Source organism: Bison bison, unplaced genomic scaffold (genome assembly GCF_000754665.1).
Source record: "Bison bison bison isolate TAMUID 2011002044 unplaced genomic scaffold, Bison_UMD1.0 scf7180017864276, whole genome shotgun sequence".
In the NCBI taxonomy this organism is placed as follows: domain Eukaryota; kingdom Metazoa; phylum Chordata; class Mammalia; order Artiodactyla; family Bovidae; genus Bison; species Bison bison.
The window spans coordinates 679,247-706,457 of NW_011494848.1; the positions used below are offsets into that span (position 1 = coordinate 679,247).

At 37.0% G+C, this 27,211-nt stretch overlaps 1 protein-coding gene, 1 non-coding gene and 1 pseudogene across 3 annotated transcripts in view; 2 read left to right on the forward strand and 1 right to left on the reverse strand.

The window, feature by feature from the left end:
- PPME1 (protein phosphatase methylesterase 1) overlaps positions 1 to 27,211 on the forward strand; it is a 50,058-nt gene that overhangs the window by 13,624 nt on the left and 9,223 nt on the right. For both annotated transcript variants that reach the window (XM_010848854.1, XM_010848855.1), the window contains exons 2-9: positions 7,327 to 7,420; positions 7,966 to 8,058; positions 12,061 to 12,118; positions 12,567 to 12,618; positions 17,267 to 17,421; positions 18,293 to 18,383; positions 22,428 to 22,493; positions 26,206 to 26,329. In XM_010848854.1, coding sequence (XP_010847156.1) covers positions 7,327 to 7,420; positions 7,966 to 8,058; positions 12,061 to 12,118; positions 12,567 to 12,618; positions 17,267 to 17,421; positions 18,293 to 18,383; positions 22,428 to 22,493; positions 26,206 to 26,329 — 733 coding nt within the window. The remainder of the gene's footprint in view (positions 1 to 7,326; positions 7,421 to 7,965; positions 8,059 to 12,060; positions 12,119 to 12,566; positions 12,619 to 17,266; positions 17,422 to 18,292; positions 18,384 to 22,427; positions 22,494 to 26,205; positions 26,330 to 27,211) is intronic.
- Positions 720 to 791, forward strand: TRNAE-UUC. Its single transcript has one exon. It is a non-coding gene; the product is annotated as a tRNA-Glu (tRNA).
- On the reverse strand, positions 26,336 to 27,084 carry LOC104995114 (annotated as a pseudogene).

Consider the following 27,211-nt stretch of genomic DNA (forward strand, 5'->3'; position numbering starts at 1 on the left):
GAACCAGAGTGGCTCTGGACTTAGAGACAATAGGGATATGAGGGCAAAGATAAAGCAGCTGGATGAAACAGGTATTAAGTGAAAGTACATAATTGTGTCTTCTAAATATGTTTATGTTTTCTTCTTTACTTTCCTCAGGTCTTTGCTTAAAGAAGCCTTCCCTGATTACCTGATTTAAAATTCATTCCTTCTCATTCTGATATTCATTGTCCCCCTTCCTGACTTTATATGGCCCTTATTGCTATCTTGCAAATTTTTGCTCGTATCTCCTGTTAAGTGTAAACACAAGAGTAGGGGTTTTGTCTTTTGTTCACTGTAGTATTCCCAGTGCCTAAAATAATATCTCATAGGTACTTATTAATACCTATTTGTTGAGTGAACAAATGAGACTCTTTAGATCCTTTTCAGAAGGCTCACAGCTAGTTTTATGTCCCCAAGCAGAAGATTGGAGGATTTATCTCTGGAGAAATGGCTGGCCTAAGAGAAAAGACATGTAGATATTGATATTTAAGGGGAAGAGTCTGTCATTTAAAAGTCTGGGTCTCTGCTTGATAACTGTACAGTGATACTCAATAGTCAGCAAGCCCTCCTTTTTCATAGCATTACCGGCAATCCAGGGAAAGCCTATAGTGCAAAAGACAGAAACCAAAACAAAATGAGAAAAGAAAACAGTAGTGCATAGAACAAAATAAAACACTAAATAAGCGAGCATCTCGAATTTTCTGGTGGTCCAGTGGTTAGGACTTGGCACTTTCACTGCTATGGCCCAGGTTCAATCCCTGGTTGGGGAACAAAGATCTTGCAAGCCAAGCCTTGGAGTACAGCCAAAAAAACCCCACAAACCAAACACATCCCCTGCCCCCCAACATCTCTTGTTGGAGACGAGACAGTATGGCATCTGTGAAACAAGAAGAGAATGCTCTTTTATTTAAAAAAAAAAAAAAAAGAGGAACCTGGTTTCAGAGAACAAAATGTAAATGTTGGGAATAAAAACATGTGTAGTAGATATAATTCAATAGAAGAGAAAGTTTAAGAAGAAAGAAAGCCTCCTAAGAAGAGGCTTGTTCTACTTTAAGATTAAAGTTTCTAAACTTTAATTTCTAAATGTGGGGGATAAAAAAATTCTTTAAAACTCAACTGCAATATAAAATAAAATTTAAAAAGTATATAATGGTAAGAAATGACAGAAAATCTATAAATTTAAAAAACTCAAAAGCAATACCTTAATTAGAAGTTGATAGAAACATGCCCTAAAGTTTGATAGAGAATAATATAAAATTAATGTAAATTAAAATTGTTTTGTCTAATATTTGCCTACTTTGTTTTTGTCCATCTTTTTTATTTTGGAACTTTCTGTCTCTTTTAAAAAGTATATAGTTGAAAATTAAAAGAAAAAAATCTCATCTTAAGATATTTAAAACCTAGAGTAATTAGTTTATTTTTGATACATTTGGATTTATTTCTGCCATCTTATTTTGTATTTTGTCTCATCTGACCTGTGTTTTTCTCATTTCATTTTCTTCTCCATTAGGGTAGTAATGATACAATCTATTGTTTAAATGTTCCCCTTCTCATTTTTTGGTAACAACTTTATTGAGATAGAGTTTACATACCATACAAGTAATGATATAATCTATTATTTAAATGTTCCCCTTCTCATTTTTTGGTAACTTTATTGAGATAGAGTTCACATACCATACAACTGACTCATTTAGAGTGTACAGTCAATGTTTTTTTAAGCATACGCCCAAAGTTCTGCAACCATTACCATAGTCAATTTAGAACATGTTTAGCATCCCCAAAGAAACTTTATACCCATGAGCAATATGTCTTGCTTTTTAGTCCTCACTTTCCCTTAATCCTCCAAGCCCTAGGCAGCCATCGTTTTCTTTCTCAATAGATGTACCTAATCTGAACGTTTATAATAAATGGACTTAATATATGTGATCTTTTGTGAATGGCCTCTTTGCTTGCCATAATATTTTAAGTTCATCTTTATTGTAGTATGTCCAATTATTCTATTCCTTTTTTGTTGCCAAATAATATTCCATTGTTTGGATTTATGCCAAATTTTGTTTATCTGTTCAACAGTTAATAGAGACTTGAATTGTTCCTACTTTTTAACTATTATGAACAATGCCCCTGTGAACATTGTTATACAAGTTTTTATGTAGACATGATGTTTTCATTTTCCTTGGGTAATTTCCTAGGAGTGGAATTGCTAGATCATATGATACCTTTGTTTAACCTTTTGAGGAATTGGCAAACTATTCTTCAAAGCAGCTGTACCATTTTATATTCCCATCAGCAATGTATGTGGGTTCTAACTCTTCATTCTTGCCAACACTTGTCATTGGCAGTCTTTCTGTCAAAAGCTGTCTTAGTGATGTGAAGTGGTTCTTTGTTGTTTTGATTTGCATTTCCCTAATAACTAAATGATGCTGAATATCTTTTCATGTCCTTATTGACCACGTGTATATCTTCTCTGGAAGAATGTCTATTCAGATCCTTTGTTCATTAAGAAATTGGGTTGTCGTTGTATTATGAGTTCTTTATACAGTCTAGATACAAGTTCCTTATCAGATCTATGATTTTTCATATTTTCAGTGGTGTCCTTTGTTTTTTGCTTTTGTGTGTTTTTCCGACCACACCACATAGCTTGCAGGATCTTAGTTCCCCAGCCAATAATTGAACCCAGGCTACCACAGGGAAAGCACCAACTCCTAAACACTGTACCACCAGGGAATTCCCTGTATATGTTTTAAAATATAATTATATAAATGTGATCTTATATATATTTATTTTTTATATATTCACGTATTTTTATACAAATGTACGTATAATTTTAGCGAACACTTCCAAAGTTGAATCTATCAAGGTACTTCCTTCCACAGTATGGAAATGGTCTGTAACATAAAATTTCAATATCAAAGAAAGCTGTCAGTCAAGTGTAAAAATGGGTAACAGAAGTTTGACATGCAAAGTTTCATAATTAATTCCTCTGTCTCGGGAAGCTAATGGAGGATGTGTTCCATCAAATAAAATGGAGTTTTTTTGGATTTCCTTCCCATGTAGGTTACATAGAGCATTGAGTAGAGTTCCCTGTGCTATAGAGTAGGGTTCTTACTAGATACCTACTTTATACATGATAGTGTATATGTCAGTCCTGTTCTCCCAGTTCACCACCCTCTCCTTCTGCAGCCTCACTGGTATCCATACTTTCAAGGAATAAACTAATTTTTGAAAATGATTGGCTCCATGACAGAAATAGTAAGTGTTAGTTGCTCAGTTGTGTCTGACTCTCTGTGAACCCATGAACTGTAGCCCACTGGGCTCATCTTCATCTGTCCATGGAATTATCCAGGCAGGAATACTGGAGGGGGTTGCCATGGAAAAGATTTCCTTCTCCAGGGATTCTTCTGACCCAGGGATCAAACCTAGGTCTCCTGCATTGTAGGCAGATTCATTGCCGTTTGAGCCACCAGAGAATAGAAGAGGATAATTTGAGAGTAACCAAAGGACTACTTTAATCCTCATAACAAAGCATATAAAACTGATGCTACAAACCTATCTGACATGAAGAAACTCAGGCCTTGAGAAGTTAAGTGACTTGCCCAAGGTCACACAATTAATAATGGCAGAACAATGCTTTAGTCTCTAGCAAATGGAAAATTAATTTAGATTTTAAAAGTTTTAAGAGTGCAGTAGCCCCTCATTCTTTTCATCTTCTTAAAAATTTTTCCACTTTCTGTTGGAAATAGACTGTTAAGGTCAACATATAGGCCAAGGGGTTTTTTATTTAATCAAACTGTAATTGATTTACAATGTTGAATTAATTTCCGAGAGTCACTAAGTTATAAATATATATTTATATATATATATTGGAATATATATGTATTTATATATTTACATATATATATATATATTTACATTGGAGAAGGAAATGGCAACCCACTCCAGTCTTCTTGCTTGGAGAATCCCAGGAGCAGGAGAGTCTGGTGGGCTGCCATCTGTGGGGTCACACAGAGTCGGACACGACTGAAGCGACTTAGCAGCAGCAGTACAGCAGTCACTAAGTTATAAATATATATTCTTTTCTATTTATCATGGAATATATAGGACCTTGTTTATCTGTCCCATGTATACTAGTGTGCATCTGCTAATCCCCAACTTGAAATCCTTTCTCCCCCCACCCCCAGCATCCCCAATCACAAGCTGGCAACCACAAGTCTGTTCTCGATATCTATGAATCTGTGTCTGTTTCATAGGTATGTTCATTTGTGTCATATTTTTAGATTCCACATATAAGTGATACAGTGTTTTTGTCTTTCTGACTTACTTCACTTAGTGTGATAATCTCTAGGTCCATCCTTGTTGTTGCAAGTGGCATTATTTCCTTCCTTTTTATGGCTGAGTAACATTCCATTGAATATGTGTACCATATTTTCTTTATCCATTCCTCTGCTGATGGACGTTTAGGTTGCTCCCATGTCCTGGCTATTGTAAATAGTGCTGCTATGAATGTTAGGGTGCGTGTATTTTTTAGAACTAGTTTTCATACAAGGCCCTTACTATTTTACTTCTTGTCTAAGTTACCAAATGTCGTCAAGTCTTGGAGTGTATAAACAATTATGTGTTGAAATGCAGATGTTAGGAGTATGTCCGAAAAATCTCTGTGGTAGTAGGAGCAGCATTTTGAGGTGTAGATTATTGCCTTTTAAACTAAATGGGAATTACTCATACGTTGGTAAAGTTGGGTAGTCCCTGAAACTTTTTTTTAAAAGGAAGATTAGAAAGAAGTGGAGGCTGTTCTCCTGGCAATAATTTCTAATTGTAGAAAGTACTTTTTCTTTAACTTGTGCCTGGCCAACTCAGAAAGTTTCTGTGGCCTTGGCAAAGTTAATCATATTTAGATTCTGAACAGGAAACCTTTGATAATATGCCCTAAATAAAGCCTTATTACTTTTCAGAAGTATAAATGAGAGAGAAAGAAAAAAAAAAGTCTGAGGGGACTTCCCTGGTGTTCTGTGGTTAAGAAACTGCCTGGCAATGCAGGGGGTGCAGGTCTGATCCCTGGTCAGGGAACTGATACCCCTCATGCCACAGAGCAAGTGAGCCCTTGCACCACAACTAGAGAGTCCACGTGCTGCAGTGAAAGATTCTGCATGATGCAACAAAGATCCTGTGTACCACAATTAAGACCTGATACAACCAAATAGATTTTTTTTAAAATCTGAGAATTAGTGCAGCATTGGAATAAAGAGCAGAGACTTTGAAGAGTGATGGAACTGGAGTTGAATCCTGTTACTGCCACTTGGTAGTTGTATAACCTTGGGGAAGTTGCTTTGTGTACCTAATTTGTTTTCTCATCTGTGAAATGGGGATAAAAATAACTTCGAAAGTTTTATAAGAATTAAATAGAATCATGCCTGTAAATTGGAACAGTGACTCACTGCTGTGTACAGTAAATGTTAGGTACTACTGCTACTGTATCCCTCGGTCTAGACATTAAAATTTCATTCAAGATCCTTAGAATCTATTATAATATGTTTGGCATGCCATGTTATTGTATTATATATACTCAAATTAATATATGCATAGATGAGTTTGTGAGTGTAAGTAAAATTAAAGAGTTCTGCTCTTAGTTTTCCAGTAGGAATTCAAGTGTAACCAGCAAACCAGAAAAATAGGTCTAAAGTTGTAGTTTACTTCCGCAGAAGTTTTTCTATCAGAAGTAGGTTTACACATTTACTGAGCAACTACCAGATTTATTTGATTTTTTTAAAAGATATCTTATTTTACTTAGTCACTATAATTTAAGGCAGAAAGAGTTTAGATCAATTGAATTTGCCCAGGTTCATACTGTGTTAGGAATTACAGGGAAATAGTAGGAACTATGAGGAGTTTGAACTCCTCTGTTATTCCAAACCATATACTCCTTTATATTTCTAGCACCTCTCTCTCAATTTGGGAAACTTTAAAAATTATCAGTACCTAGGCCACATCCCAGATGGTTTAAATCAATTTCTAGAGTTAGACCTAAGCATCAGTATTTTTATAAACTTCCCAGGTAATTTTATTACATGGATTGAGACCCACTAATCTGTTTCAGTGCCTAGTAGAAAACGATATTCAATAAATACTTGACTGTTGAGAGAATACATCCTTGATTGCCCAGCTGTACCACTGTAATTCATTCCGTATTATAGTCAACCTAGAGTACTTCTGTATTCACTTAAATATTTAAAAGGGACTTTATATTATACTTTATAAATACCCGCGGTTTGGTCCCATAGCATGTAAAAGATCTCAGGCAGTAGTTAATGTTTTGCTCCTAATAGAATTCTGAATTTCCTTCATTACTGGAAAGAAGAGTAGATATGGAAGTAGAGGAAGACTCAGGGTTTCTTTCTTATGTTCCATCCAAAGTTGAAGACATAGGTTGTAAGTAGATATTTATTGCTTAGCTTTGTTTTAAAATGATTTAATATTTTTAAATGATACATGGTTCAGAAATAGAAAGGGATGTACATTGAAAATTGTTCCTCTTCACCTCCTAGTCATAGTTCCCCTCCCAGGTTACCATCAATGTTATATCAGTATACTTCCAGAGATAGTCTGAACATACATAAGGAATTGCATTTATATGTATTTCCCATTTTTACCCATATGGTAGTATGTGCATCATGTTTGTTTACTTCACAGTGTATCATATCTATAAATAAGGAATTTTATCAATACATAATTGCTTTTTATAACTATTGTTTAAATTTATTTTAATCAGTTACCTGCTGATATTTAGGTTATTTTCAGTTTTTCTCTATTACAGACAATGGTACATTGAATAGATAAGTCATTTCAGTTCTGTGTAAGCTTATCTTCAAATAAATACCCAGAAATTCAAGGTATTGATATGGCCAGTGTGCAATTTGGTTGGGAAATGAAATAGAAGCATGAAAAAATATGGAAGATTAAAGGTATGACGAAGCAATAGTGACCAAAAATTATTGTAGTAGGAACAATATTGAACTGGATTGAAAGGATAGGAATGAGCCTATAGCCAAGAATAAGGTGAGAGAACTTGTGTTGTTATATACATGTAATATATTTGTGATTAAAATATGCTAATAAAATTTCCTAAAATCCTAAAGTTTTTATACATATTTGAGCTTTTTAAAACACATTTTAACTGTATAAAAACTCTTCATATCTTTATGAGAAAATATCTTACTGTTTTCATTTCAGGTTTAGTATTTTGATCAAGATTTTATCTTTTCATGCGTGACTATGTTTTATTTGTAATCTCTCTCTTTTTCTTACCCTTAGCCCTGGAAGAAAGCGGGACTTTTCTCCTGTTCCTTGGAGTCAGTACTTTGAGTCCATGGAAGATGTAGAAGTAGAGAATGAAACTGGCAAGGATATATCCTTTGCAAACTGGCTTATTCCTTAATAAATTTATAGTGTCTACAAAGATTTGTATAGTTCCTAAAATGTTCTTTATTTTTGCTGTTTATTTCATTTTTATTCCGTCTGTTCCTTGCATGACATGGGATGTTACTTGTAAGACTATTAATATCTTATTTGGCTATAATTGTCTAATATATGGGAGGGGATTAAGAATTAAATTCCTGAAACTGATACATCTTTTGAGGGGATGGTTTCATGAGTAAAGTGAGTTGAACCAGTTTAGTGTCTAGAAGCCAGGAATTATGTCCTCATTAGGGCAAAGGGAATAGTTTGGTGTTTTTTTTTTTTCCATTGAAAAAGTGGTCACACAGCTCCCATGCCTCAAAAACAGGTCTGGTGTCTCAGAAACTTCTCCATAAGTGCCTCTCAAGCTTGGAAGGCTGTAGCTTTGCTTATAATTTGGTCCTGTCTGAATTTTCTCATTGGTATCATCATAACTAAGTAATCAAAAATTTCAGTGAGCAAAAGCTTAGATATGTTATCTTTAACTATTCATACACTTTTCGAGTTTACAAGAGTGGTTCAGAAGGTCCAGTCCTACTCCTTCTGCATGGAGGAGGCCATTCTGCCCTTTCCTGGGCTGTGTTCACGGTAAGTAAGTAGTTGATAGTGGAAGTTAATGTTACCTCTGTGAAACTATCAGCCATGCCGTGTAGGTCCACCCAAGATGGACGGGTTATGGTGGAGAGTTCTGACAAAATGTGGTCCACTGGAGAAGGGAATAGCAAACCACTTCAGTATTCTTGCCTTGAGAACCCCATGAACAGTACGAAAAGGCAAAAAGATAGGACACTGAAAGATGAACTCCCCAGGTTGGTAGGTGCCCAGTATGCTACTGGAGATCAGTGGAGAAATAACTCCAGAAAGAGTGAAGAGAAAAAGGCAAAACAAAAACAACACCCAGTTGTGAATGTGCCTGGTGATAGAAGCAAAATCTGATGCTGTAAAGAGCAATATTGCATAGGAACCTGAAATGTTAGGTCCATGAATCAAATTGGAAATCAGTCATATCAAAGGCAAATTGGAAGTGGGCAAACAGGACATGGCAAGAGTGAATGTCGACATTTTAGGAATCACTGAACTAAAGTGGACTGGAATGGGTGAATTTAACTCAGATGACTGTTACATCTACTACTGTGGGCAAGAATCCCTTAGAAGAAATCATAGTCAACAAGAGAGTCCAAAATGCAGTACTTGGATGCAATCTCAAAAATGACAGAATGATCTCTGTTCATTTCCAAGGCAAACCATTCAGTATCACAGTAATCCAAGTCTATGCCCTGACCAGTAGTGCTGAAGAAGCTGAAGTTGAATGGTTCTATGAAGACCTACAAGACCTTCTAGAACTAAAACCCAAAAAAGATGTCTTTTCATCATAGGGGACTGGAATGCAAAAGTAGGAAGTCAAGAAACACCTGGAGTAACAGGCAAATTTGGCCTTGGAGTACAGAATGAAGCAGGGCAAAGGCTAACAGAGTTTAGCCAAGAGAATGCACTGTTCACAGCAAGCACCCTCTTCCAACAGCACAAGAGAAGACTCTATACATGGACATCACCAGATGGTCAATACCGAAATCAGATTGATTATATTCTTTGCAGCCAAAGATGAAGAAGCTCTATACAGTCAGCAAAAATAAGACTGGGAGCTGACTGTAGCTCAGATCATGAACTCCTTATTGTCAAATTCAGACTTAAATTGAGGAAAGTAGGGAAAACCACTAGACCATTCAGGTAGGACCTAAATCAAATCCCTTACAATTACACAGTGGAAGTGAGAAATAGATTCAAGGGATTAGATCTGATAGAGTGCCTGATGAACTATGGATGGAGGTTCTTGACACTGTACAGCAGACAGGGATCAAGACCATCCCCAAGAAAAAGAAATGCAAAAAAGCAAAATGGCTGTCTGGGGAGGCCTTACACATAGCTGTGAAATGAAGAGAAGTGAAAGGCAAAGGAGAAAAGGAAAGATATACCCATTTGAATGCAGAGTTGCAAAGAATAGCAAGAAGAGATAAGAAAGCCTTCCTCAGTGATCAGTGCAAAGAAATAGAGGAAAACAATAGAATGGGAAAGACTAAAGATCTCTTCAAGAAAATTAGAGATACCAGGGAACATTTCATGCAAAGATGGGCTCAATAAAGGACAGAAATGGTATGGACCTAACAGAAGCAGAAGATATGAAGAAGAGGTGGCAAGAATACACAGAAGAACTATACAAAAAAGATCTTCACGACCCAGATAATCAAGATGGTATGATCACTCACCTAGAGCCAGACATCCTGGAATGCAAAGTCAAGTGGGCTTTAGGAAACATCACTGAACAAAGCTAGTGGAAGTGATGGAATTCCAGTTGAGCTATTTCAAATCCTGAAAGATGATGCTGTGAAAGTGCTGCACTCGATATACCAGCAAATCTGGAAAACTCAGCAGTGGCCACAGGACTGGAAAAGCTCAGTTTTCATTCCAGTGCCAAAGAATGTTCAAACTACCGCACAATTGTGCTCATCTCACACGCTAGCAAAGTAATGCTCAAAATTCTCCAAGCCAGGCTTCAACAGTACATGAACCAAAGCATATTCTAAAACTCTTTATCAGTAGTATGGTATTGGCAGAAAGAAACCAGAAATAAGCCCATGTATAAAAATAAGTTAATATAAAAATTTCAAATGGATTAAACTACTGAATTTAAAAAGATGAACGTGAATGTGAAGTCGCTCAGTCGTGTCCGACTCTTTGTGACCCCATGGACTGTAGCCTACCACGCTCCTCTGTCCATGGGATTTTCCAGGCAATAGTACTGGAGTGGATTGCCATTTCCTTCTCCAAGGGATCTTCCCAACCCAGGGATCGAACCCAGGTCTCCCGCATTGTAGACAGACGCTTTACCGTCTGAGCCACCAGGGAAGTCCATGTAAAAAGATGATAAGAACATTAATATATGGTGTTGGGCAGCCCCATGAAGTGGAAGCCATTAAAAAAAGGTTGATAAGTTCAACTTTACTGAAACCAAAAATTCCAAGGACTCCAAGAAGGCTCCATGGGGAAAAGATAATCTCTAAAATAAATGGTGTTGGGGAAACTGAATAGCTCCATGCAAAACATGTCTCTTTCTCACACACACAGGAATATTCAGCCATGAAAAAGAAAGGAATATTGGCTTTTGCAACCACATGGAGGGCCTTGAGTGCGTTGTGTTAGATGAAATAAATCAGATAGAGACAAATAATATGTGTTCTCAGTTATATGTAGAATCTAAAAAAGCTGACTTCATAGAAATAGAAATTAGAATGGTGATTGTCAAGGGCTAGGAGGTGGGGGAAGTGGGGAGATGTTTGTCAAAGGGTACCAACTCCCAGCTGTTAGATGAATTAGTTCTGGGAATCTGTTAAATGTACAGCATTGTGACTGTAATTAGCTGTATGGTATTCATACTTGAAAGTTGTTAAGATAATAGATCTTAAATATTATCCACACACACAAATGATGATTATGTGAGAGGCTGGAGGTTATTGTGATAATCATTCTACATATACACATGTATCAAATGATCACATCCAGTGCCTTAATATTATATGTCAATAATATTTCAGCAGAGTTGGGGAAAAAGATCATAGGAAACATCCAAAGAGATGACATTTAGATGGCAAATCATATGAGCTTTTTTCTCCTCTCTTTCTTACTAATTTTTATATTTTTATAATGTGACTATATTAAAAACATGTCAATTAAAAATAAAATGAGAAAATGTGATTTAAGAGCTTTGATTTATCTTATACATTGACTGTTATGTTAGTAGCTTACCTTGGTTCTCATCTTATTTTTACTGCTAGTTGTATGATCCTGAGAAAATAATTTCCTATCTCTTGACTTCCGTTTCCTCATTCATGAAATGTAGGAGTTAGCCTAGATAGTTGTCCTGTCGTTTCTTTAAAAGTTAAAAAAGTGTTGATGATGTTTACTAACACTAATTGTGATGTATTAATGTCAAAGAGTCTAGTTCATTTGAGGAAGAAGATCCTCAATTTTAGGTTTGTTTAAACCAGTAAAATTGTACTGGCTCATGATATTATGATTTCTTTTTCAATATATTTTTAATTGGCATAAACGTGTACTGCTGCTCTATCTTAAGTGAATCTTTGGTAGATTTTATGACTTGTGCTGCTTTCAAGGTTATTTCATTATCTGAGTGTCACATTTGTGTGATGTCCTGAACCAAGATACAGACTGACTCACAGTTCTCACCTAGAGAATTTCCTTCTAGAATAGGGAAGAGATAACCAGTGAGTGTGGACGAAAATCATAGGTGATGGCAGAGTTCAGAGGGGCTTTGCTTAGAGGTGCTTATTCTGTTTCATGGAAAGCTAGGAAGAGTTAAATTTGAGGGAGTCCATATTTTGAAGTTGGGATAGAGCCAGAATGTGTATCAAAAAAACAGTCATTAGTTTTAAATATTTTCTTTAAAGGGGAATTCCTTTAATTCTCTTGGGATCCTTTATTTCTGATGGCAGTTCACCCAACAAAGTTATCATTGGTAATGGGGAAAGATTTGCTAACCTTGATGTATCTTAATACTTTTCCTTTTCCTCCTAGGCAGCAATCATTAGTAGAGTTCAATGTAGGATTGTGGCTTTGGATCTTCGAGGTCATGGTGAGTGAAGTTCTTAATTACTCACTGACTCAATGACACATTTGCCAACCCTTTTGAACAGTGTAAAGTATTAAAAAGTTCACTGGGTCTGGTCATTTCCATTTGGGCATTTTGAGGGAAATCCTAGCTTTTAGTTTTCACAAATATTTTATAAATTCACACACATATATATCTTGTTGAGAAAATGTCTGCTAATGTAACCAAATTCCAATGCAGGTGGTGTATAAGGAATGTGGAAATACCTGCTACTGTAATTATCCTCCTTCTTTGCTACTGTAATTATCCTTCATAAAGATATGTCTGTAATAGAAAATCCTTGCTGTGCCTATCATGTACAATTATAAAGTCCCCATTTCATTATCCTAAAGTGAGATTTTTGGAAGACAGTACTCTTGATTTTATCATTTATCTCCTTGGGAATTTTATTTTTAAAATATTTTCTTTTTAGGTGAAACAAAAGTCAGGAATTCTGAAGACCTGTCTGCAGAAACAATGGCAAAGTAAGTAATACTGTTTATACAATCACCTGGCTTACATTACTACCATAAATAATAATATATCTTTATGGCTTTCCTGGTGAGATTGTTGAACAATAAATAACAGAACATTTTACTTCTTTTTTTTCTCTATATCTAGTGTTTCTTTACTATTTAATATTGAAAGAAACCTCTGGTTTCTTGGTATATTCAATATGATGGTCATCATTTAAAATGATGCCCTGAAAATTCTTCAGGGAACAGTTTAGTCTGTGTTAGCTTTTGAAAAGTTTCCTTCTGTTCACAGAGTTGAATATTGAATAGAATCTGAATATCTATTGGGGACCCAAACTTGAAAAATAGTTGTTTACAAAATGCCCTCTAAGATGTTCTTATGATATCCTGCCCACATGCTTTTTCCAGCTTTATAGTAAGATGGGAACAAGGTATTAAAGAATAACTGATTATACCCTGGACCGCAAAGTAAAAGATGAGTATAGCACCTACTGCTGCTGCTGCTGCTGAGTTGCTTCCATCGTGTCCGACTCTGTGTGACCCCATGGACTGCAGCCTACCAGGCTCCTCCATCTATGGGATTTTCCAGGCAACAGTACTGGAGTGGGGTGCCATTGCCTTCTCCCATAGCACCTACAGTGGCTCTCAAACCTGGCCATTCATCAGAATTATCTGAGAAATGATTTAAAGTACAGATCATTCAGCCCTGGCTCACACCTCTTGAATTCATGCTTCTACCAGTGGGTCTGGGCATTTATATTTTGATAAATTTCTATAAAGGAATCTGATGCAGCCAGTCCCATGACTGGTATCTGGGAACCACTATTCTGTATTGTATGGGTTTCCCTGGTAGCTCAGTGGTAAAGTATCTGCCTGCCAATGCAGGAAACACGAGTTTGATTCCTGGGTTGGGAAGTTCCCCTAGAGTAGGAAATGGCAACCCACTCCAGTATTCTTGCCTGGAACATTCTATGGACAGAGGAGCCTGGTGGGCTGCAGTCCATAGGGTCACAAAGAGTCGGACATGACTGAGTACATACACATACAACGTTCTATTTTGTAAACAGGCTTTTTCAAGCTGCCTTGCTTTTAATACGCGCGCTCTGATGTGTTTAATGCATGCTCTCTCAAGTATTTTTTTGGCACCAAAAATACCTTGTCCCTTCTTTCTTTAGCAGCTTGAATCTGGATATAAGTAAAGTTGAATCTGGATATAAGTTCTGTTTTTCCTTCAGAACCCGAATTCATGTGGCCAAAATTGTATCATTATAGTAGATGTTTTTTATGTGATTTTTATCTTCCAGGCTTTATTAAGTGTAAATTAAACATTTATTTAGAATAAATTATTTGTTTTAATCCATAGTGTAAATATTGTCACCTTTTTATCAATGAGGAAATTGGCACAGTAACTAACCATGTGAGGTCACACAGTTAATGGACCTGATCTGTGATCATTCAACCATACTGCTTGGCAAAGAGAGAGAAATAACAATGTGTGAGAACCATTCCACTCAATAATCATGTGCCTGAGAAACCATGAAAGGAGAGCCAAGAATCTGCTCCCTCATTTTTTTCTTTGTAATGTGAGAACAGTAATGCCTGAAATAATCAAGCATGTAATACCCATAGAAAGATTTTCAGATGATTTTTAAAGGGTACAAAAAAGTGAAATATATCATCTAAGTGGCCAGGCAGCCAGACAAGGATGTGATAGCTTGACTGACATTCAAGAAGAAATTAAAGAATTGATGATGACCTTAAGGAAATATTGCCTAATCATGTATGAATCTGGGACAATCAGAGAAATCAGATAGTAATAAACAAGGAAAGCTTAATATAAAGATTTATTAATTATAACGGAATTGGAGTAATGAGGAATTGGCTAGTAAAACGTAAGAGCTCTAAAGAATGTAGGGTTAATTAAGTTGATTATGGGAATCAATGTCCCAGTGTATACATGTCAAATCATCACATTGTACACTTTTTAAATATATTATAATTTTATCTATCAGTTACATCTCCGTAAAGCTGGGAACAGGTTTGAAAAAGAGAAGGAAAGACTAGAAATAGCAGATGTAAGAAGCAGCCACTTCCTATTTCCCCTCAGACCGAGACAGCACCTGAGTGGAAAAGATTGAGATCCCCTTGTTGGAGAGGGCACTAATGATGGCTTACTGAAGGTGTAGAAGTCACTTTGATGCTTTGTTGGCAGAACTTGCCAGAAATCTGCCCTTTCGGGTTCAGGGGAAGCTGTTCACATGGAGTTGTCTCACCAGCGGCACTCTGCAGCAAAATTACCGGGGATGGTTCCAGAGATCTGCAGTACAACATAATGCCTATAGTTAATGATGCTGTGCACTTAGAAGTTTGTTAGGAGGGTAGCTCTCATGTAAAGTCTTTTTACCATGCATATGTGTGCACACACACACACACACACACAAGCAGCACAAGGAATCTTGAAGGTGATGGATGTGTTTATTCCCTTGATCATGGTGATAATAACAGAAGTTGATCATGGTGATAACAGGAGTTGATCATGGTGATAACAGGAGTTGATCATGGTGATGATAACAGGAGTGTATACTTACCAAATTGTATACATTAATTATGTACCGTTTTTATATACCAATTATACTTCAAAAATCTAGGGAGAATAAAAGAACATTAGGGATGAGGGGATGGAGTGTTTGGAGAAACCTTCTGTGTTGCAAGAGCTGGTCACTGGAAAAGCTGTGTGTGCTGCAGGTCCTGGATGCTAGACAAGCTACAGGAGCTTGTGGAGTCAGTGCACACCAGGAACAAAACCCTCTTTTTCTGCAGTATCTCTCCTTTGCCCTCTACTGGCATAGCTTGACATCTTGCCAGCTAGCAAAGGAAAAATATTTAAAGGCCTCATCCAGTTATTGTGGAACATGTAAAAGGTGAATAAGAGCTAAGAGATAATAAGTTGATAACTCACACAAAAAGTTCAAAAGAAAATAAATGATTAAAACCTTCTGTAGGAACTGAAGATAATTACCAAGAATCAGAAGAGTCAACAAGTTGGGTTGTTGCTGAAATAGGTGAAGCAATAAAACATTTATATTGTTTCTGAATTCAATCACTCTGTGAAACAAAAATCTTAAAATGGGCATTTTAATGGGCAGTTGGTGGGTTTTCAAGTAGCCCTGACAGCATGGTTTTTGCCTTTCATATCAACTTAGAACCTAAACTCTATGTAAAATGAAACTCCACTGAAAGTAAAAGAGCCAAGATTCGAGCTCAGCTTACTCTGATACTCCATTTTCTGTTATGTCTGTGATATGCTATACTGCTTCTCAGGAAATGAACTAGTATTAATAAATATAACAGGATCCCCCTAGATAGCATCTACCAAAATTGTATATCCAGTTACTAACTAATCCTTCATAGCATCCTTTTATTTTACTCATTATACTTAACAAACCAAAACTTTTAGCCTTAAATTTAACTCTGAGGGAATATTAAAAATTATTTGTTTTTGCTTATAAAATTGAGTGGCCTGCTTATTTCTCATTCACACTGTCTGTAGATATTGCAACTATCCTATTCATATCTATAATTGTTGTATGAGATTTTTAAGATTAATTCCTTCAGAAATAATATTTATTTTTGCCATTCTGAATACTGTGGAGAACCATATTTGAAAGACTGTGTCCCTGCATTCACAGCTGCTATATGGCTGACAGTGCGTGAGTGCCTGAGGTATGTAGTGACATTCAGCAAAACAAAACTGCTTGAAGTTGCCTGACTGACTCATTCCCAGAAGACAGTAGAGCCAGTGGTCTCTAGAAACACACCTTACTTACTCTTCCTATAGCAAAGAAGGCCCATACACGAATGAAAAACAAAGTTTCTGCTTTACTTCTCCTTTTCAAAGCTTTGGGGTTTGACTTTGTTAAATAGATTCACTCATAATTAAAGACTAGAACAGAAGCCAGTAAAAATTAGCTCTGAACATTTTTCTGGTTTCTCAGAACACTAAGTTTGCGTTCATACTTCAAGCAAATTTACATGACAAGTTGTAAATAATAATTAATATTTGTATAACACCTTACTCTTTCCAAAGTAAAGTGATGAAAGTACTCTTTTCACCACTGAGTGTCTCAGTAATCCTCAGAGCAATCCAGAATAGTAATTGATATCCTTATCTTCATGTTATAGATGTTGAAACTCTTAAGAGATTAAGTAGCTAATCCAAGTTCACACAGTAAAAAATAAACTAGGTCTGCAGTTCATCTTGCAGTTGATGTCGAACCGCTACATTATAGTGCTTAAAATTGTTTTCGTGTTTCATGGATAGGAAACTGAGGCATAGAGCAGTTGAATGATTTGTTCAGAGTTTCAGGCTTATTTTAGGTTTAAAATAAAGGTAGATATTTATATAATTGTACTAAATGTGTGGAACAGTGAAAGTGTGATGTAAAGCGAAATCAAAGTTTTGGTTCTTAGCTCTTGTTGTATAGGTACTGGGGACTGTGTTAGGAGGTTTACTTAGGTGCATTTGCAAGATGGTCTATTAGACCTTTACAGTCCTGGGATTATTAGTTACAGACCAAAGGAGAGAATTAGGAAAGAAAACTATTTTTACAGTGTTGTTAGTAATATTCCATGCTTTACTTCCTTCTCTTCTCTGCAGAGATGTTGGCAATGTGGTTGAAGCCATGTATGGGGACCTCCCTCCTCCAATTATGCTCATTGGACATAGCATGGGCGGTGCTATTGCAGTCCACACAGCATCGTCGAACCTGGTGCCAAGCCTCTTGGGTCTATGCATGATTGATGTTGTGGAAGGTAAGTTTTCTTAGTGCTGACTAAATCAAAATCTTTGACTTATTAAAGATATCCATGGTAGATTATTGTTATCTTTATTGTTGACTTTCATCTTGAAGTATGTCCCTCTGTCTTTTGTATCTTTTTTTTTAAATGTTATTTTGTAGCAAAAGCATTCCAAGTATTTTTTTATTTAGATATAATTGACATTTAACTTTTCAAATGTACATCATCATGGCTTGTTATATGTGTATATTGTGAAATTATCACCACAATATATCTAGTTAACATATGTCATCACACAAAGTTACAGATGTGTGTGTGTGTGTGTGTGTGATGAGAACTTATAAGATCTTACAAATTTTCACATATGCAATATGGTATTATTAACTATAATCACCATGCTATACATTACATACCTAAGACTGACTTATTTTATTAGTGGAAGTTTGTACTTTTCACACCTTCACTCATTTTGTCCATACCTCACATTATATAGTTATTTTACATACCATGAGAAACTCTACATAAACATCGTTTATGGCTGCATAATATTTCAATTGTATGTACATCCCATAGTTTTAATTACTATTTAAAAAGAAACTGCCAGGTTTTTTCTGATCCAGCCTCAGAAGTCACACTATTGCTTGTATAAGTTAGCTCTATTCAATGTGGAGGGACTACTGAATACCAGGAGGCAAAAATCACTGGAGGACATCTTAGAAGGAGGCAATCACATTAGTCTTCTGAATTTTCTTAAACTGCTTTTTCCCTCCATAGTCTCTTAATTCTGTCACTGAGGGCAGATACATAGTATATAGTTGACTCTTTAAGTTATGTTGACTCAGAATATGTTAAGTACTGTGGTTAAAATTTTTTGTTTACCATCTAGGTACAGCCATGGATGCACTTAATAGCATGCAGAATTTCTTACGTGGTCGTCCTAAAACCTTCAAGTCTCTGGAGAATGCCATTGAATGGAGGTAACCCACAAATTTATATAATCTATATTTTAAATGTTAGGTTTTAGCTTTTCTTTTTCATCAGCTCAAGCACCAAGTTGAAGGGAATGGTTCAATTTCCAAGCCTTAGCTTTGTTGTAATATCATGTATGGAAACATTTACATAAAGAGCAGTTTTAAAAAATAAACGTTTTGGACTTGGCTCAGTTGTCTAAAACCCATCCTTTTTCTAATATACTATAGTACCTCCTAGAATCTTAACAATTATGGATTATCTGCTATCTAGCTGTTCCCATCGCTAAGGTGAGATTTTGGACTAAATGAGACTGTAAGGCCTTTTGCAACTCTGATGTGCCATGATTCTAGATTCACTTTCTCTGTTCCAGAAAAGGTGGAGAAACAGATGGCTGTAGGTTCCCTTCTCGGTTTTTATTTGCGTTTGGCCTAAATAAAAACCCTTTGCTAAATAGTTTTCATAGAAATTACTGATAGAATTGGCTGTGGTTTCCACTTAAGTAAAGGCTGTTCAGTCATTAATTTATTCACTAATTCAATAAATTATTTGACCATTTATTAAACACATATTTATTGAACACTTTGTGCTAAAGGGTAATGATGCAAAGACGAGTAAAACACTGTCCCTCCCCTACAGAGATCAGTTTTGGGATAAAACGTCTTCGGTATCCTTTTTTCCTACCTATTCCTCAAAATCCATTTCTAGTCCCCTCTTCAGAACACTTCCTATAACTCCTCCAAACCACCCTGGTCATTCCCTCAGCAAAATTGCTAAAACCTTCAAGTCTATATTACATTGTACTGTTTACCCCTAAGTCTTCTAATCCTTCTTTAAGGGACATGCTTATATTGTTAATTTTTATTTCTGTCTTAATGCTCTTCTGCATCATAAGATCAGAAGCTATTCTCTATTTCTTTTGTACTTTCATATAACATATACCATACTGCAGGTGGCTTTAGCAGGCAGAATGTATTTATTTACTGAGTCAGAGATATCGAGTGAGAATTAAGAACCTGGCAAATGTATCATAGGCATTCCTTCTAGGACAGAGGATCTCATGCCAAATGTGGCTTGCCAGAATGATGTTTGTGTTTGATACGGTTGCTTTTGCCTCCCCTGTTTACTACCATGATGTAAGATGCTCTCTTGGGAGTACCAAAGATGGCTTAAGCAGCCACACTGAGAATGCAACTGCTACTAGCTCAACATGTACCTTGGGCCCTGCCTGCCTCCCCAGTAACAACCAGTGAAAATGTTATTACAGATAGCTTTTAAAATTTATTCAGTTAACACTTTTTTTTTTCAGGTACCTGAGATGTATCAGTACCTGATCTAAGAACTGGGGATGAATTAGGCTTAGTTCCTTTCATCAAAAAGCTGGAATACATACAAGTAATTATATAAATACAACACAACAAAGGAGGTACAGAAGACCAGTACCCAAACCAGTCTGAGGGTCATAGTGCACCTTCTCTTAAGGGGAGACAGAGTCTTGATTCTAGTGTCAGATGTGGGATAAGCATTCTGTTTGTTGAATGTTAAAATGTTCTGGGTTCTATGCGAGCCACTGATTTTTAGATATCTTTTGAGCGTAAGAATCAGAAAGAATACTACCAGCTTTTTGGTAATTTTATTTTGTGTCTGAGGGATATCTGAATAGTTTATGACTCATGGCTATTTTGGTTTTTCCAGATTTGAGGTGGGGACAAGATGTTGAAATACAAGACCAATCTATTTAATCCAGTAAAGATTTAAAGCAAAGTGAATTTCTGCTTTTGTTTTCTTGGTCATGCAAATAAGAGGCAGTAGGGTGTAGTCATTAAAAGCCTGGGCTTTAAAGTCAGAAATGGATTTGGATCTTGATTCTACCACCTAGATGCTTTGAGGAAAGCAGAATAGGGGAAGCAGTTGAGGAGGAAGGGTGATAACAAAAGTGAGAAATTGGTAGGAAACAATTGTAGAAGAGAGTAGTGCTGGTCAGCATAGACTGTGATGGCAACAGAGGAAGTTATATGGTCATATTTGGAATGTATTTTGAAGTAGACTGATAGGATTGCCTTATGGATTGTGTGTTGGGAGAGCAGGTGAGGGGAGATGCAGCATTCAAGGATGACTACTAGGTTTTTAACCCAATAATTGATGAATGATAGAGACAAAGAACAGCAGATTTGAGGGCAGGTACGGAGAAGGCAGTGGCACCCCACTACAGTACTCTTGCCTGGAAAATCCCATGGACAGAGGAGCCTGGTAGGCTGCAATCCATGGGGTCACTGAGGGTCGGACACAACTGAGCGACTTCACTTTCACTTTTCACTTTCATGCATTGGAGAAGGAAATGGCAACCCGCTCCAGTGTTCTTGCCTGGAGAATCCCAGGGACAGGGGAGCCTGGTGGGCTGCTGTCTATGGAGTCACACAGAGTCGGACATGACTGAAGTGACTTAGCAGCAGCAGCAAGGGGCAGGAATCAGGACTTTTATTCACATGGTCAAATAAAAATATTCTCTTTGAATATGCAAAAAAAAAAAGGCAAAGATTGAATGCAATCATTTAGTTGATAGAAAAAAGATCCAAGTACTGAGCTTTGGGATACGCTACAGTATTTAAAGCTTGGGAACGAAAGCAATATCCATCAAAATAAACTGAAAAGGCACAGTTGGTGAGATAGAAGGAAAGCAAGAGAGTGTTAGCTCTCTCTTGGAAGAAGAAATGATCTTTGTCAAATGCTGCTGAGAGATCAAGTGAGGTCAAGACTAAGAAATGACCATTAGGATTGGCCTGATGAAGGTGACCTTGACAAAGGAAATCTCTGAAAGTAAGTAGGAGATAAAAAGCTGATGTATGTTGGGGATGTTGGTTGAGGAAAGGACGTGAGGTGACAAAGTGGAGAAAGCAAGTAAGATAACTTTTTTGAGATAGAAGATCAGAGAAGTAAGGTAGTATCTAGAAGTGAATGTGGGGTTGAAGATGTTTTTAAAAGATGTTTTATAATATCCACTAGACGTTTTATGTAATATCTACTAAAGGGAAAAAATGACACAGATAAGAGACAGGATGAGTAAAGGGACAAGATCTTCATGAACAAAAGAGGATTGAACCAGTGCCCAACGTTGGGCTTGAATAGAAACAGAGATAACTTCATATATTCAGTACTCTTCAAGGTAGAGTATATATGATTATAATACAGGTAGATTTGTAGATTCAGTTGGTGGTGGAAAAATGAAATAGTAATTCTGATTGCTTCTTTTTATCATTAAAATAAGAAACAAAGTCATTATCTAAAGGGGGTTACAGTATAAAATTTTATGTGATTTTTTTTTTTTTAAGCTAAAAAATGATATTTAAAGAAATGTGTTCTGCTGGCTGGCTTCAGGCAGTGTTTTCAGGTCCCCTGGGACAGGCAGTCATTTTTCTTGGCCCTTAGTCAACTCCGAGAAGACTATTCTATTTAAAGAGTGAGCTCCTAAGCCTCTATATCATGGCATGTAAGACCCTCCAGAAGCTAACCCCTGCCTGTCCTGCTCTGTCACACTCTCCTGTTATCTCCTCTGTTCCTCCTTGCTCTCTTCCTTCTGATTTTTTCACATCACAGTACCTTCGTTCACAGTGTGCCTTCTGCCTGTTTTACTCTGACTACCCTCTTTTATCTTCCACTTATCCTAAGTCCTCAGTTTAGGCAAGACTTTGGGAAGTTTTCTCTGACTTCATTCAAAATAAATGAGGTTCATTGGAACCTTACTCTATTAAAATTATTTGTTTCACTTCTTTCTCCCCACTAAATTATGTGCTTCTTGAGTTCAGGCATGGGATATGGTATCTACCTCTTGGTAAATATTGCCAGGACTTAAGTGATTTCAGTGCCTTAGTTTTTACTGCTTGGCTTATCACCATAATAACGAAATGGGAAGTAGTGGTAAACTCCATAGTAAGCTACATTGATAACTGCACCTTTTTAGTAGCTCCCACAGAATCGCAAAATTGTTGATTTGACCCTGCTGATATGATAAGATAAAGAGGAATAACCTTCTTTCTCCTGTTTCACTTTTCTAGTGTGAAGAGTGGCCAGATTCGAAATCTGGAGTCTGCCCGTGTCTCAATGGTTGGCCAAGTCAAACAGTAGGTTTTATTTTTTCCCCCTTGCACTGGTTAGAGGCTGAAACATAATGAGGAATTACAGGTTGCTTTTTTGGTCATACATCTATTCTACCATGTTGGTGAATACCTTCATTATTTTAGATAATTTTTATAAGAGAACTCAGTTTGGCCAGTTGTATAGATTTTCTCTTCTTCTTCTTTTTTTTTTTTTTGCAGAAATCCCAAAGCCAAATAATGTCTTCTATATCAGTGGTCTCCGACCTTTTTGGCACCAAGGACTGGTTTCATGGAAGACAATTTTTCCATGGACTGGGGGGCAGAGAGGGGATGGTTTGGAGATTATTCAAGCACAGTACACTTATTATGTACTTTATTTCTATTGTTATTACATCAGCTCCACCTCAGATCATCAGGCATTAGATCCTGGAGATTGGGGACCCCTGTTCTGTATACTAATGGATTACCTTATTAGCATAACTATAGGTGTTGTAAGATGAAGATTAGTGTTCACTCTGGTGCTGGCAGCCATGGTTTCATTCTGGTAACAGTCTCCTAAGCCAAACCTGGTTGTGAGGAAATCACGTTATAAAAAGCTTTGGCACAGCCTGAGTGAAAGTCAGATTTTAAGGGTGAGCTAAGATTATTTATTATTTAACTTCCCTGATGTCTCAGATGGTAAAGAATCTGCCTGCAATGTGGGAGACCTGGGTTTGGTCCCTGGGTTGGGGTGATCCCCTGGAGAAGGAAATGACAACCCACTCTAGTATTCTTGCCTGGAGAATTCCATGGACAGAGAAGAGCTGGGCGGGCTATAGTCCATGGGATCAGAGAGTTGGGCATGACTGAGCAACTAACGCTTGACTTTGAAAGATTATTTAGCCCAGTTGATCGTCCTAGATAGGGTTACATGAGTCCTGGGTATTGCTGTGTAGTCACAAAATAAACTTCAGGTGAATTGGGAAGAGGTTGCCCGCCAGGACACACAGGGAGTACAAAGGTGGATGAAAATGATAATGGCATTATTAAATGCCTGCTCTTTGCCAGGCATTGTGCACGGTATTTTATATACACTGTGTAATTTTAAAACCTTGTATAATGGAAAATTCTCAAACATACACAAATAGAATAATAGAATGATCCCAGTGTACCCATTACCCATCTTCAACAGTTATGAACTCATGTTTCATCTGTGCCCCTATTTATTTCCCCTAAGGACAAAATATTTTGAAAAAAATTTCAGATATAATTTCCTTTGCAAAATTTTAGTATGCTCTAAAAGGTAAGGACACTTTAAGCACAGTCATAAGACCAATATCACACCTAAAAAAATTAACAATTCCTTAATATCATCAAATGTCTTTAGTATCTACGTATCTGATTGTCTTAATTTTTTTTTTTAGTTCAAACCAGAACTATAATAGGAATTTATACATAGCAATTGATTGATAAATCTCTTAAGTATCTTTTAATCTATAGGCTACCCTTCTGTGTCTCTTTTTTTTCCCCCTGGCAGTTTATTTGTTGAGGAAACCTGGTTGTTTGCTCTGTAGAATCTCCCACAATCTAGATTTGCTGATTGATTCCTTAAGGTATAATTTAACATGTTCCTTTATTCCTTATATTTTCTGTAAATTGCTAGGTCACAGGTTTGATCAAATTCAGGTTCGTTTGTTGTTATTTTGGTTTTTTATTAGTCCGCAAAGAATCCACCTGCAACGCAGGAGATGTGTACCAGAGACTTGGGTTCAATCCCTGGGTTGGGAAGATCCCCTGGAGAAGGAAATGGCAACCCTTTCCAGTATTCTTGCCTAGGAAATACCATGGACAGAGGAGCCTGGTGGGCTACAGTCCATGGGGTCACAATAGAGTCAGATAAAACTAAGCAACTAAACAGCAACAGCAATAGGTGATGTCGTGTACTGCTGTTAGGAAGCACATAATGTCTGGTTGTCTTTTTTTTGTTTGTTTTTAATATTAGTGGCCATTGATGATAACTACCTGGATTCATTCATTCATTTCATTCATTGATTTGCACTACCTCATTTAATCCTTACAATACCTCTTCAAGGTAACTCTTTTATATGGGGGGAAATGGAAGTTCAGAAAGGTAAAGTGACTTTCCCAGGATCACATAGCTAATGAATGATAGAACTCATATTCTTAGAACTCAAACTCCTATGTATTTGACTTTAAGGCCTACATGATGGATTTTATATCCAAAAGAGCAGTTTGAGTAGTAATATCTGGCAGGCACAATGCAGAGGCTTTAAATAAGCTGTGAGACTGCTCATTTTTCAATGCTTGAATATTTTGAGATCTGATTTATTTAAGCAGTGAAGAGTTACATGGTTTGTATTCAGGTAGTTCAGTTATCTTTACATTTTTACTTCAAGTGATGTTTTCTCTAAATATGTAAAACTGTGTGTGTAAGAATCTGTGTTTTAATTGTCACTTAGATGCCCACTGGAACCTTCCTGCCCTTCTTGATCTAGGTGTAATTCCCCTGAACCTCCCAATTTACTGCTGTGGAAGCCCAAAGCACATATTGTTTTGTTAATACTTTGACCTAATTGTGAAACTTGACACCTCAAGTTCCTAAGAAAACCCCCACTTTACAAAATACTTGTGAACATACACATCACTGAAGGTTTGGTAGAGAAGACAGAAGTTACCATTCTTAAAAAATCTACACCCGAAGTTTGACCCTTCAATTTGTCCCAGTCTCTCTTTATCTTGCTTGTTCTCTCTCCTCGTCTCCCTTCTCTCTCCTTTTTCAAGGGCAAAATGATAGATTATCATGAAGAACAGACCTTGGCCCTAGCTGCTACCTAGGCTCTTGAGGTTTTACTTTTAACACCTGTCAATGTATTTTTGTTCAACGAGTTCTCTTTAAAAGAAATTATGGTACCAGCTGTTCCTGTAATAATTTTTCTACCTAATTATGTAAAATAAAGAGAGATTATTTTTAGATGCAAAACAACAATAATTGGTTGGATCAGATGCAGTAATCTCTAAGGTTTATCTGGCCCTGGTTATTGTAATTGCCAGTTTCTGTCAGCTAATTAAAAGTGGGGGCCTTTTACCAATCTGTTCCAGCCTTGTTGTACTATGCACCATGCTTTAGAGTTAACTGGGCCTGGATCTGCCTCCCAGCCGCATCCACTCATGAGCTAAATGATCCTGGACAATTTTTTAACTCTTCAGAGCTATTTTAGGGGATTGCTATGAGGATTATATAAGATAATGCCAATAAAACTCTTGTCACCATGCCTCAGGAAATGGTTACTACCTTCTGTGGATCAGTAGTAGCTCAGACGGTAAAGCATCTGCCTGCAATGCAGGAGACCTGGGTTCAATCGCTGGGTGGGGAAGATCCCCTGGAGAAGGAAATGGCAACCCACTCCAGTGTTCTTGCTTGGAAAACCCCGTGGACCATGGATCATGGATTGGCAGGTCACAGTGCTTGGGGTCACAAAGAGTTGGACATGACTGAGTGACAAAACATTCATCGGTGCAAGAACCAGAAACCAGCCCTTGGAGTATAGTGAAATGTTGGCCATGACCTTCCACTTTTGTACACTTTTAAATGCACATTTTTCACACCCTCCTCCAGAGCATTGTTAAATTTTAACTAGTATTTGATTATAAAAACCCATAAATAGCTTCTCTAAGGTAATTTGTGTGTAGAAGAGAGGTGTGTGATAGCACTTTTTTTTTTCTTTTTAATACCTAGGTGTGAAGGAATTACAAGTCCAGAAGGCTCAAAGTCTATAGTGGAAGGAATCATAGAGGAAGAAGAAGAAGACGAAGAAGGAAGTGAGTCAGTAAACAAGAGGAAAAAGGAAGATGACATGGAGGTGAGTGAAAGTTAGTATTCTTAGAAGGATGGGATAGTGTGTAAGGTGGGGAAAGGAAGGTGACATTGTTCTTTTTGTCCATCATTAGATATTTAAGGGACAAAGATACTATCATAATAGATACTTAGATTAACTATAAGATATAAAACACTTCTTTTTTCTTTTTACAATCCAGGTCTTTATTTTTATACCCAAAATGCCATGAATTCATAGGGAATGGGCTCCAGGAGTTCATGCTCCTTTCCATTGGTCCTCATGAAGTGTGCTTCTCTGGGTGGAGTAGGCTGGTGCTTCAGCTGAACCCAAGTCCCTTTCTCTTCGACTTCCTTCTTTTTCTGATCATTTCCTTCACACATTTCAGGAAGCTGTTAGCTCTTAGAGTGCCTGATTGCTCCATACGCACATTAATTCTCTTGGCAAGAATCTTGCCCTTGTTTGTTTACAATGATGCCAATAGCATGCTGGATAACACTGTAGACTCCCAGTTTTGCTCTGGTAACATTTGTGGGGCATTCCTTTTTGAACAGTACCCATCCCCTTGATATTTACAATATCACCCTCTTAGTAGATTTGCGTGTATGTGGCCAAAGGAACAACTCTATGTTTTCAAAAAGGCCTAGAGAATGTGTAGCAGTTGCCCCTCCTCTTTCTCTTTGTGTTGGTCATTTTGGCAAATTACTGGAAGATAGTGGCTCTGGCTGAAAGCATAAAGCACTTCTTTATAACTCTGACAAATTGGAATATTTTGTAGAGTATTACCCTACCCTCAGAGAGAACTGCTCTCTCACCAGGCCCTTTCTCACCTCTACTTCTGTTCCTGTGATTTATCTCATGAGAAAATCTCCCATTTCCTACCACCAGTCTACACAAAACTGATCAGAT